This window comes from Patiria miniata, unplaced genomic scaffold, assembly GCF_015706575.1.
Source record: "Patiria miniata isolate m_02_andy unplaced genomic scaffold, ASM1570657v1 HiC_scaffold_10, whole genome shotgun sequence".
Taxonomy (NCBI): domain Eukaryota; kingdom Metazoa; phylum Echinodermata; class Asteroidea; order Valvatida; family Asterinidae; genus Patiria; species Patiria miniata.
The window spans coordinates 4,497,998-4,510,695 of record NW_024037048.1 but is presented as its reverse complement, the minus strand read 5'-3'; the positions used below and the strand labels follow the sequence as shown (position 1 = coordinate 4,510,695).

Below are 12,698 nucleotides of genomic sequence, written 5' to 3'. Positions count from 1 at the left end.
CTTTGTTTTCATTTTTGCCTTTGTTAGTCATTCTGGGCTGGCTAGCTTGAAAGGGGAGTTAGCTAGACAAACTAAGTGTTGACTATTTGCATGGAGATGGCACAACAATCTCAACTTCTGCAAAGAGAGAGTATAAATTTACATTAACTGACAAAAATAATCACAAAAACTTTACTATTGTCATCCTAGTTCTACCCCTCACACTGTAATGCAACATGAATACACCTAGCAAAGCATTTTGTTTGCACCAAGAACACAGTACAGACGACCTCGCTCCTCACACTGAAGTGAAATAGTATTGATTGTAAAATCCCGCCAGGCGCCAATGTGAAAGGTGACAGGGAGAGGTGCAAGTTGCTCCGTCTGCCAAAAGACAGCTGCAACAATCTCCCTCAGAGGGGACCCCCTTTGTCCACAAGACAACGGTAGAAAAAACAGGACAGGGCACAACATTTACACTCAATCCAGGAAACGGCCAAGGAATGATTTCTGTTTATCTAACTTGCTCAGAAACAACATTGGCAATGTTACACGCTCACTGGCATGAAACTAAAAGCGCCGTGTAAAATCGTGCCATGTAAATCACACTGACATTTGCATTGCTTGATTATTGTAAACTTTGAATTGTATGTCACTGCACTTTAACTGGAGTTAGGTAAATAAACTAAAATGAAGGTGCTTTCCCCTGTTTAGTTTCCAGACAAAGTATCTGCCAAACTGAATCAGCGCTCATCATGTAAGGTGTACAAATCACACCATCCATTTCAGCCTAATGCCAATGAACTTGCCCACGATGTGTGCAACAAGACCAGTCTTAACTTTCCCAGGGGCATAACCTGAAGCAGCCCCAGCAGTATCCTTCCCCCTAGGCATTCCAGCCACTTCAAGCCCTGTCTGTCTGGCTAATCTACAGCATACCAGTCCCTCATGGTCTCTGTAGTTGGAGTAGTCAATGGGCCCTCTCTGGCCAAGCCTGGGTGTCTAGCCAGCTCTAAGTGGCTGGCATTTAATCTAATCGGCTCAAGAGAGCCGGTCTGAAGTGTTGATTTGGGAATTTTTTGAAGTCTCTCCTTTCCCATGCGTGGGCCAGAAAAAGGAAATAAGTGGGGACTTAATGGGCAAGCAATTAAACGGAATTGATTAAATTTCAAGCGTTGGTTGGGCTATCAGCATCAAATTGCATTTTAAATGTTGACTCTTGTACAGTAGAATTGGCAGTGGAGAAACTGAACAGTTGCTTCATCCAGGAACCGAACAAGAACCTGGTGATTTTGTGGGGTTTTTTTGGGGGGGGGGGGGATTTATCAAAACAACCTTTGAATTTTGTGAGTATGTTAACACCGCCAATCGTGAACCTAGGACAAAAGGGTTAGGGCACAAACAATACGTCCACGATTGACCGATAGTCCCCGACTGAAATTTGTGAACAATGAGAGCTGTTGCTAAAAAGTACAAACAAAGGAATGAGGATTAGGGACAATAGGGGTTCCAGGATTGCTGGTGTTTACAAAGATGCGTGAACGTATAAACACTGCCTTATGGGGTACCGGAACAATGGGAGGTACCCCACAAGGAATGCCCACTGTACCGTTTTGGTACCCCACAAGTTTTTCACAAAATAGATATATGGATTTTACTCAAAAACTAGGAATTTCCAAGGTGGGTTGATCCGTCGCAAATGGAAGAGTTTTAGAAAAGGGATATTAAGTCCAAATTTCAGCCCAGGAAATAAATTCTGGTTAAAATAAGAGCATTTTGAAATTAGTGCGCAACATTGCACAATTTTAGTACACAAGAACAAAGGAAGTACCCCACTTCTATGCCTGTGTAAGGGTGCGTGTGTGTGTGGGGGTGAAACTGATTTTGAAATTTTGTGAAATTTCAAACAATTTACTGTTTTTTTTGGTAACAGCAGAATATGTTCTTATCACTGGCACAATGTTCCTGGTTTCATCTCATTTCGTCTGCAATAGCTGCACCACCCTTGAAGAGTTCAATGAGCCAATATTAACAGCCAACAGTGTTGAAAGGTCATGACCTTCACCGCTCCCACCTGGGGCCTTGTTTCATAGCCTGGCTGGTAGTCTATCATGAACATGACAGACTGCAGAGCTGACAAATTCTCATTTGGCAAGGACATGAATTGTTAATGTCTCTTGGCACTGTTGGGAGCCTTTGCTGTCAAGCGTTAGATTTCCTTCTTATCTGTCCAGAGTTCAAAGGTAGCATTGACAGAAAATATTCCCCAAACCAAAACTGCTTTTCTGCATTACCTTGGGTGTATTAGAAACACTACCCCCTCATATCCCAATGGTTTTGGATGAGAAGTGATGCTATGCAGAATCAAATTATCGGTATCAAGTTTATGAAAAACTAACAATTGTAATTATCTCTGAAATCCAACAGTTCCTAAATTGAGGAACTGAGGTCTTATCAACATTTTTAAACTAGTGTGCTCCGGTAATTTCAAATACTTCTTCATGATGGCATGCAACCTGGAAGTAGCCACAAATAAAAGAGGAAACTCCAATCTTTGCAAAACTTTCCACAGTGTTTTTCAATTTTTATTGGCGTAAGTGTGAAATGAAAAACGAGGAAATCAGCTGATCCAAGGAAAACTTGCATGCCTGCTTATGCCAACCCGTTTATTTAGCAGATTACATGCCGATCTGTAAGACACAAGATCATGTTTTGTATTTTTCCTTCAGTTACTTCAAAAGAGATACCCCCGAGGTCACTATACAACCCCTACAACGACAACACTGCCAGTGTGCTGATCAACATGAATGACCCAATTTCACAACATTACAGGAAGACCTTTTCCTATCTTTCGGCAGGACGCAATCCATCCATCATCATTATATGCCCTAGTTATCATTTCCCCCCTTGTGTCTCTACTCCCCGGCAAAATGAGAACAGACAGATAACCCAGCCCGTGATGGATGAACATGTCACATACCACCCCCTCAATTCATGTCAATTCTAGGTCTATTAACATGCCTCCTTCTCCTTCCAGAAAAACATATTGTTTTTTAAAATACCTCTCAAATCTCCTCACACACACTCTGAAAGCTTCTGATTTGCACTCCCAAACATTCGCATTCTTTACTCTCCGAATCCCGCTCCTTCTTTTGTTACACCGGCGAGACAATTTCATTTCTGCCCTGAATTCAACTTGTTTTCATGAGGGAGAAATCAATACGCCTCTGGGAAAACTGGAACTGGGTTTGTGAAACCACGCAAACACACATAAAATTGTACACTTTCTGCTCGTTGACATTTAGGACAAATTATGAAACCAGTCAAGTTTCATAACAGACAGACTGACAATAGGTAGCGAAAACATCTTCATGATTACCCTAGTAAGTTCTTACAAGCTTTTTTTTTTTACTGCCTTCACTTAAAAATTGCTTTAGTTATAAACAAAAGAACAACATGGCTGAAAATGGTTAACTGTCAGTCATTAGAATGCCATTAAAACTGCTGCCTTACAAAATTACTTACAAAAGTGGAAATTGTTTCCGACATTTTCTCAACTATTTTTGTCCCCAAATGCACTTCATGATAGTGCAGTCTGAGGTTATCAACACCTCTCCTATGCAACATTATTCATCATGACTACACCTTAGTGTAAACCCTGTTGCAAGTTGGGAACCGAACATGTTGTGGACTGTTAACATCCCAGAGAAGAATGTCAAGGGGCAAAATATTGACTTGAAAAGCACAAGGGAGTGAGAAACATGAAAAACCGAAAAACTGGATCACACCACGATAATGGAAACTGTGGATAGGCAATGAATTCAACACGAGACCACATTAATCTATCTCAAAACATTAATTTCTCTCCCGATCTCAAATGTCATACTGACACAGGGCAGCCTGAACCATGCACTACTTGTACATTTATAGGGGTGGCTGGCAGGGGAATGCAGGGGAGCAGGCATGATCACATTTCAGACAGGTCCTTCAGACTTGGGGCCACCTATTACTCGAGTTCTAACCCCCTCGGGTCCAGTCGGTTCCATCCAGACTTCCAACATGCGTCACAGGATAATGGGGCAGAGGATATCATTTTTTTTTTCTGCGGTGGCTGGGGAGATTGAGAAGATTTTTTTTCTTTTTTGCTTAAGGTTTTACTACAGAGCATTTTTGTTTTGTGTGTGGTTTTTGAGACACACCCAGGCATGAGTTCATACACAGGTTTGACTTGCAAGGTTTGTATTTCACAGCTTGTCGAATTTTGACGTCAGTTTCACCAAGGCCGTGATTGATGGACTACGTACTGTGGCACACATTACACACAATGGGGAATTGGAACTGAAACACGAACAATGAACAAGAAACAAAATACATCTTCATTGACGTCAATGACTGGAAATATAAATCTGGAGATTAAAAATGGCACAAATGCTACAAGCAGAGGTGTTTTCCTTTCTTTTTAGATTTATCAGAATTGCCTGAGCTAAAGGACAATTTTGAAGTTGAAATAGAGAGGCAAAACTCTTGTGAAAGGTAGACTTGGTCTCTGGTTGGTTATCACGAGCTCAGAAAGTGCCTCCTCTGAGGGTCAAAGTACACTTGAGTCTGAACAAAAATCAAGCGATCTGAGGCAAGGCAACTTGTGTAGATGTGGTTGGGGGATGTGGTAACAGTTTCCCTCCCGAGAACCAAGCATAGAGCAATCAGGCAGAAAATGTTTCTTAATGCCAAAGAACAGCAACAAGGAACTGACAAAAAAACATGGGATGAAGGCACATACTACATCGTATGTCGTTTTGCTTTTCAAAAAATGTTTCGTGCATAATCAACTTAAGGGCAGCACAAAAAATTTAGGCCGAGCATTGTGTGAAACCTGGGAGTTCCAAGACAATAGGCCCACAGTATACCAACTCAGAGTCTTGAAACAAGGCTAATGGCAGGATGGACACAATGTAAAGCAAGAGCACCAACCTGTCCTTTTTCAGGCTGTAGCCTCCTCTCCAGCTCCCTCTCTCGTTGCTGCTGCTGTAGCTTCATCTCCTTGTCGCGTTGGAGTCTCTGCCACTCCAGTTCCTTCTCCTCTCGTTCCCGTCTGGCCCTCTCCTCAGGATCAGCCGACTACCAAGGAAAAGGCAAAAGAAAGGAAAAGCAAAAAAACAAAAAACAAAAACATAATTTGAAAAATGTCTTGGAATAATATTTTAACAAAATTATAATCATTAGTTCCCACATACAACTGGAAAATTCACCACAAATGCGGAAATTCTACGCGTCGCAAGACTTTCTTTAATAGGTCTTTTAAATTTAAAGGCATATTTGGAAATGAAAAACAAGGAAATCAGCTAATCCAAGAGAATCCTGCATGTCTGTAAGTTATAAAAAAAAAAAAAAAAACCCATTATCTGATTGGTCAGAGCCACCAATAGTCTGGCCGCGCAATGGAACTTCTATTTACCGTGGAACAGATCTTCTATTTTTGCGGCGCAACCGGGCCGTGGGTTGGGGCCAATACTTCAACGACATGTGATCAACGACCCACCAATCAGATGACGGGGATTCACTCAGGTGTTGTGTAATGGACAACACTGCACTCCATTTCCAACTCAACCCGAACCAGATTCTGACTATTCCAACATTATCAAGCTCAGCTCACTAAGCCCAGACAAATGACTTAACTTCCTTAAAAAGAAACACCCAAAACTAAACACAACATCACAAAAAAGGCCCCGAGTGCTAGACCAGGCATGCCATATCTGTTGATGCAGCTGTACTAGCCTCACGGCAAAGGAGGCTGGTTGCTCAGAGGCAGCAATGTGTGCTCAGCGAAGCATTGGCCAGACACATGGATGCTACTGGAACAGTCAATGACCTTCGGCAACCCAGTAAAATTGGAAATTGTGTTGACTTTGCTTGTATTGAGGTCAACAGTTATCAGTTTTCTTTCATTACAAAAACATTCTCTTATCTATTCAACCCCATCATAAAAAAATATATACATTTATACATATCAAATATGTTTTTTTAAAACCCTTATTTTTTTATAAACCCACTCAGTAGGTTCATACAATGCATAACTGAACAAAATCAATAACTTAATAAATAAAAATTAAAAAAGAAAGGAAAAAACAACAAAACAAAAAAAACCTTTCAGCAAGTCACTTTTTCTTTTCACATTAAAACTTAAAGCAATTACACCACATTAAAATTACACAATACGATAAACATTTCCATATTTAACAGTGTGATAACCATTATGGACACATGCGAAGCCACTTTGAAGTTCTGAAGTACATTATCATGTCTTGAATGGAATTACACTACTCAAGAGACTTGAGTAGACACGTGTAATGAACAGTGCAGTGGCTGCATGCAATCCACAACCAAAAGTGCAAGAACCTAGGAGGCTCTTCGATTGAACACAGGAGGGAAAAGGAAAACAACAAAACAAGAAACTGAATCAATTCCACTCCAGGTGCTCAGTCTGTCGCCCTGGCAAATGATCAACTCAGTGCCTTGTCAGATTGCAAAGGAGTTGTCATCCGGTCTGCCGACTTGACGAAGGAACTACATGTACAAGCCTGACACACTAACAGAACTGACTCTCAAAGGCTCATTCAAGACTCTTTTACACACCCAATCCAACCCATCTCAATCTCGAACTCCCCCCCCCCCCTCCCCATCCCCCCCCCCCAACCCCCACCTCACAATCCCAACTAATCCCGGTAACGAGTCGCGGCACTGTTTGTTGTCAGGTAGTGAGTGGCATCGCGTTTGCGGTGATTACCGGCTAATTTACGCATAATCAGGACCGACGCCAAGTACCGGGCCGAAACAGGAATGGATTACAGACACACCATCGACCCCCTTTCCGTGACTTGGTGACTCACCCCTGCAAAAAAAAGCAGGGCATGCCCTCCCGCAGACAAAACGCTACAAACTACACAATCCCCGGACTAAATCTCGAACAATAATGAAATCAATTTCGACACATTTGTGTTATTCACAAATGAAAATGTTGAAAGTGTAGGCAGTGCTAGCAATGTCAGCTTGGGGCTTTTTCTAAGAGCATGTGAAAAGAAAAGGCCACAAAATTTCTTGGCTCCACTTCAACTGGCAACCTCCTGTTTACTAGTTTAGACAAGTAAACCACTTGACCACAAAACCTTGCCCTGAACAGCATGACTCAATTGACTCTGATACACAAGCAGCACTAGGGAGGGGCCTCAATTAACAACTGTTTGATTGATTTGTTGCCCAGGGTTGATGCATGGCTTAGATGAATTCATAAATCTCACGACTTCTGGATGACCTTGACAGAGCTTGTGCCATAAACCAAAAATACATGCACTGCAAACACTGCTTCATTCTAATTAGGAATAATTTTAGACATTTTTTGTAACATCATTTTGGGTACTGCAATAAAAGTAAAAGAAAGTTGGGAACAGCATGTGAACTGTATGGGTTAATCCTCATCATAAATAATTCAACATGACAATTCCCCTGTGATATACCATCCATGATTTTTTTTTTCTGTGACAAAAATATTTCGCAGAGCTATTCCTCTCCAGACAAACCTGTCCAAATACAAGAAAAACACCTGTCGTCATTACTAGGCAAATGGCTGGCATTTCAGCGATCAGGGTACATGTATGAATGGCTTGGCTGTCTTAGCCATGTCGGGCAGGTGCATTTCTCCCCGTTAAGAACTGTCATTATCGGTACCGAATTAGAATGAGTGTCTCATACTTTTCTTTTTATTTAAATGTCACCGGACAATCACTGAAGACAACATTTTAAGTATCTAAAATATGCCAAAGAACAGATTTAATGAAATTATCCAAACTGAAAGTACCCATGCTACTGTAATGAAATGATGTGCTCCAAGCAAATGCTGCCCTAAAAGACCTGGAAACTGTGTATTAAAACCTCATGAACTACAACCAGGCACTTTGAGATCGTCATCGATAACAAATAGAGTACAAAAATAGCGGAAAAGCACTGGGACTAACCTGGGAATCCGTCGGGAGAGGGTGCCCCTCCTGCTTGGGTATGGCCGTCCCCGTCGTGATGCTGCCCACGCAGGTGGTGGTGGCGGACGTGTTGAAGGAGAACGGCACTTGCAGTTTGCGGAGCGACTCCTGGAAGTGTCGCTGCACTAGCGCCTGGGCATCCGAAGAGGGATATTCCTGGGGCAAGAAGGATAGGAGCAAGACAAGGACTTTATAATGGACAGCAACCCAGAAGCTATCACGTGGACAAAATTACAGAAACAAGTAATAAAAGAAATATATGAGGCAGGTCCTGACATGTCTGAAGAACTTGACATGTAAATTTTACGCTTTGAACATAAAACTGACTGTAATTGCATGTATATTTTATATTTACAAATATATTTATAAGGCATATTTTATATTTACAATACAAAATGAAAGTTTTCAGGTTGCTTGGTGGAAATTTTCACAATGCGTCGGTTCAGTGCTAAAAGGTCCTTACAGCAGTCCAATGATTTCTGGCAGACACTGCAAGGTCTGATTTTGTGCTTGAAAAAGTAAATTATTTCAGATTAAAACAACTTTATTATTATTTTGAAGGTTTTTTTTTTATAATAAGGACCTTTTGCCCAAATTTTCAATAAGGACCTTTTAGTACTGAGACACGGAGTAAAACTTCATATATTAAAAGCATTACAGTCTCATGCATGCTGATGATTAAGTTCATGTCACTTGATGAATGATCACTCTGTTGTTGAACAGACGTGTCTAGATTCGTCCTGACTTCTTGGGAATCTTTGCTAAAAACCTTCTGCACCACACTGCAGATCCTCGGTGGCACTTGCTTTGCACTCTAATTTTCAATAAGTATCAAGCCACATGTCATGTAATAGTGGCTGGGCTTCACCTCCCTAAATCTTGCCAGAAACTTCAAATGTTGAGGTCTAGGTTTTTTTTTTATAATCGATGACAATCAAAGCTCTTCAAGACCTACCTGGTAATGCCTGACAGTGGTATCTCGTCCATTGTCATGAGGTGCAGGCACTGCTTTGTGAGGAGCAGGCTGCGAGGTTGGTCTGGGTGTATGCATCTTGCTGTCTGGATGGGACTGCCCCTGCGGTTGAGCTGGTTGTGATTTCTCCTGCTGCTGTTGTTGCTGCTGCTGTTGTTGCTGCTGCTGTTGTGAATGGTGCAGATGGCTGAGCTCCTCAGGGTGTACCACCCAAGTCGTTGGTAATCCCAAGGAGACAGCATGTTGCTGTTGTTGCTGATGCTGCTGCCACAGTGCCTGCAGCTGTGCTGCTGACATCCCACCCGGGTGCAAGCCTTGGGCCTGGAGCTGGGCCACCAGCTGAGGGCTGATGAGGGTCGGGTAGCCCAGCTGAGGTCTCAAGCGGGCGATGGAATCCTGGTGGATGAACCCTGCCACATGGGAAGGGTGCAAGTGCTGCTGTTCCAGGGCTGCCAGGTGAGGTGTGGCAGCATAGGTGGACAGTCCATGGGGTGTTAGGGGGTGAGGGTACATATGAACCTGGGAGAACATTGGACGGCGCTGTAAGGAAGGATGCCCTGGAATGTGGCCGGCTGATGGGATGGCCCCTGCAGAAGGCACAAATGCACTGGGTTTAACCCCGATGGCTGTCGGCGTGGCACGGAGAGTACTGTGTGGTGAGGGGCCTAACAGCTTATGGCTTGGGGATGGGGTATGCTCCCGGCTTAAATGGCGGAAGTGCTGGATAGATTCAATGTGTGTAACTGCGGAGTCCACCAGGCTGGGATCCCGATACACTTCAACTGGCTCCGACGTATAAAGGGGTGCTTTGGCACTTGAATTTGGACTTTTGGAACAGGTCTCCTTTCTTGGTTCAGACTCCAAAGTATCAGACTCAATTTTGGGGCCCTTTGGTTCTTCAGTTCCATCCAATGATTTCAAGGAAGCAGTTGTGGGGTCTTCACTTCCTTGGACTTGATCCTCCTGCTTGTCAGTGTCAGGCTTACAATCTTGGCTTAGAGCAGCTACACTTTTCTCTTTCTCGTCCTCAGCTACTCTTGGTTCCTCCTCATTTGACACCTCTGATAGTAATTTGGGGTTCTCAGAGGGTGGAGGTGCAGTGGCCGAATCTGCATCCAAACTCTGACTGACAGGGTTGAGTTTGGGAACCTCAGTGGTAGGATTTTGCACTGGATTAGTCCTAACTGTTGATGGATTCACAGAGTTCAGAGGAGTGGATACGACAGGAGCTGCGGCTGATACAGTGGAGGTAGTGATTGTTGAGTCTGTCCTGGCTGTCACAGAACAAGCTGTGCTTGTATTTGTTGCATCATCAAACTGAAACAAATCGGCTCCAGTAGGGTCGGGCACACGAGGCGGTTCCCATACTCTAGATGTCGAGTCTTTGCTCACAGGAAACTGATGTTTGCCCGCTTCTGAATCCCGAGTCACCTCCCTGGTGATGATGTTCTCAACACACTGCGAAAAAAATCTGGTCACACTGGGCACGGAAGTTGATGAAAATATAGTGGTGCTGCAGGTCTGTTGGCTCTCCGGTTCCACAACGGTTGACGACGGCGTCTCCTGTTGGCTATCGGCTGATGTTTGCTCACTGTCGACCTTGGATTTGCTCTCCCGGGTTTTAGACCTGTGCTTGCTTTTGTGGTGCTTGCGTTCTGTGTGCGCAATGTCCCTTCCTTCACCAGTGACGAGGCCCGCGTTGTCTTTGGTTTCAGATTTCTTGTCCTCGCTGCCGTGCTTACGCGATTTACTGCGGTGACGGCTGGAGTGCTTCTCGTGATCCGGTGAGCGGGAAGAGTGATGGTGGTGATGCTTGCGTTCTTTCTTCTCTTTCCTTTCTTCCTTGGATTTCTTCTCCTCCTTGCCTTCCCGTTTCTCCTCCTTCTCTTTCCTTGCTTCCTTTTTCTCCTCTTTTGTCAGAGTCTTTTCACTTTTCTTCTCCTCTTTAGAGTTCGGTTCTTCGACTCGGGGCTTCTCTTCCTCAGGTATTTTCTCCCTTTCCTTTGTCTTCTCCTTATCTAGTGAGGATTCGGAGCTCGCTGAACGAGATAGAGGCCTCTTGGGTGGGGTCAAAAGTTTCTTAGGATCTTCAGGGGCAAAGGGTTCAACCGCTTTCCGTTTACGTTCCTTCTTGGACTTGTGGTTGCTGGAGGACTTTTCCTTGGCGATTTTCTCTGTGGAAGATACAAAAGTAAGAATTTTAACTTTTTCAATCATGTAACAAAGCCTGTACTCTTTTTCCCATACAGTACAAACGAAAATTAGTACTCATACAGTATACAAAGATTTAAAGGCATCTAAAAGTTAGATAAGGAGGTTGCACCCTCAACAATTATTAACTTAAGATTGCCTTGCAGTGTGAACCAACAAGAAGCAACAATGCAATAAGGAGCAACACTGATGGCTCAATATTCCTGTGTCAACTTCGCATAGGATCTATGAAGATCTGGAGGAGCACAGGTCACTCTCCACGACTGCCTACGTGTAGTTTCCTTAGCTGAGGGGTAGAGCCCGATGTTATACCAGCTGTTGTTGAAGAGAGTGGGGTTGACCTACTTCACAATGCCTCTCACTTCAACAACAAGTGGCCCATTCCTGGCCTCCCTGGAACCAAATCCAGCCAGGAATAGCAGTTACAATTGCCATCCGACAATTCAGCCTCGGCCAGACAAAAGCCTCCGTCTTCAGGGACGGCAGACCGAAGCCATGAGAACGCGACGCAAGCAAAGGCCCAGACACCATGCCTTGCACAATGCAACATTTTGATAACTCCATCCTTAATCCGCTCTATTCAACCACAAGGGGGGTTGGCACGGTGGCACTTTGGAAATTCTTGAAAAGCAACAGGAAGGGGGAGAAAAAAAATTCGTCTTGCACTGTGTGGCAACTCAATGCCGCAGGGATATAATATGTCCGGGGATAAACTCCTGTTTGCTTCAACTCAATCACACTTCCAAATTTTTATCACAACTCTACAGCAGTGAGGGGGATGAAAATATAGAAAAAAAAACTCTCAGCAATTTGTGCCCTACGGGTGCAGTCCATGCTTAGTGAGAAAGAAAAACAACACCTCTGAATAAAGCTGAGGGGGTGCCTGACAGATTTGAGGTCACCTGAGGAGGACAACTCAGGTCAAATTTGCTACCCACTCTTTCAGGCTCCAAAGTAAAATAAAATAAAAACCAAACAAACGTCTACTAGTTGAACAGTCCTAATGAACACTAGGGATCAGTGTCTCAGGATAATATTCCTGATATTTCACAAGGGTGGCTGAGGGGGTAACGTGTACTTTTGAGGTTTTTTTCTCCCTTTCCTGTTCTAAATTTGATTCAAAGCATTGTCGGAAAAGGGGGGAAAGTGCACGGTAATTGATCATTCCTTATTCTGTTTTGGAGGCAAAACAAGAAACCCTGCAAGAGGAAGTGACACCCAGAGTTTTCAAGGAGATAGAATTGCCAGCCCCATCAACCAAAGGGAATGCGTAATCAAATTAAAGGGCTTCCTTTAGAAAAGCCCTAGTGGAGAAACCAAGTAAGTAATACGCTAACAATGTTTTTGCCTTGACTTGAGAGAAAATTACAAAGTTGTTGACGTAGGAATACACTTGTCTTATTGGAAATGCAAAGTGCGATTTCTGGGACATACAAAAATATGCACTGGTTGAATTGAGTTTGTTCACGCATGGCGCTATATACTTTTAACGATTAGGACAATTA

General features: G+C 43.3%; 1 protein-coding gene across 1 annotated transcript in view; it reads right to left on the bottom strand.

The window, feature by feature from the left end:
- LOC119740285 overlaps window positions 1–12,698 on the bottom strand; it is a 92,984-nt gene that overhangs the window by 15,950 nt on the left and 64,336 nt on the right. Inside the window, exons 9-11 of the mRNA XM_038215552.1 lie at window positions 8,965–11,156; window positions 7,989–8,165; window positions 4,951–5,097 (exon numbers count right to left, since the gene is read on the bottom strand). Coding sequence (XP_038071480.1) covers window positions 4,951–5,097; window positions 7,989–8,165; window positions 8,965–11,156 — 2,516 coding nt within the window. The remainder of the gene's footprint in view (window positions 1–4,950; window positions 5,098–7,988; window positions 8,166–8,964; window positions 11,157–12,698) is intronic.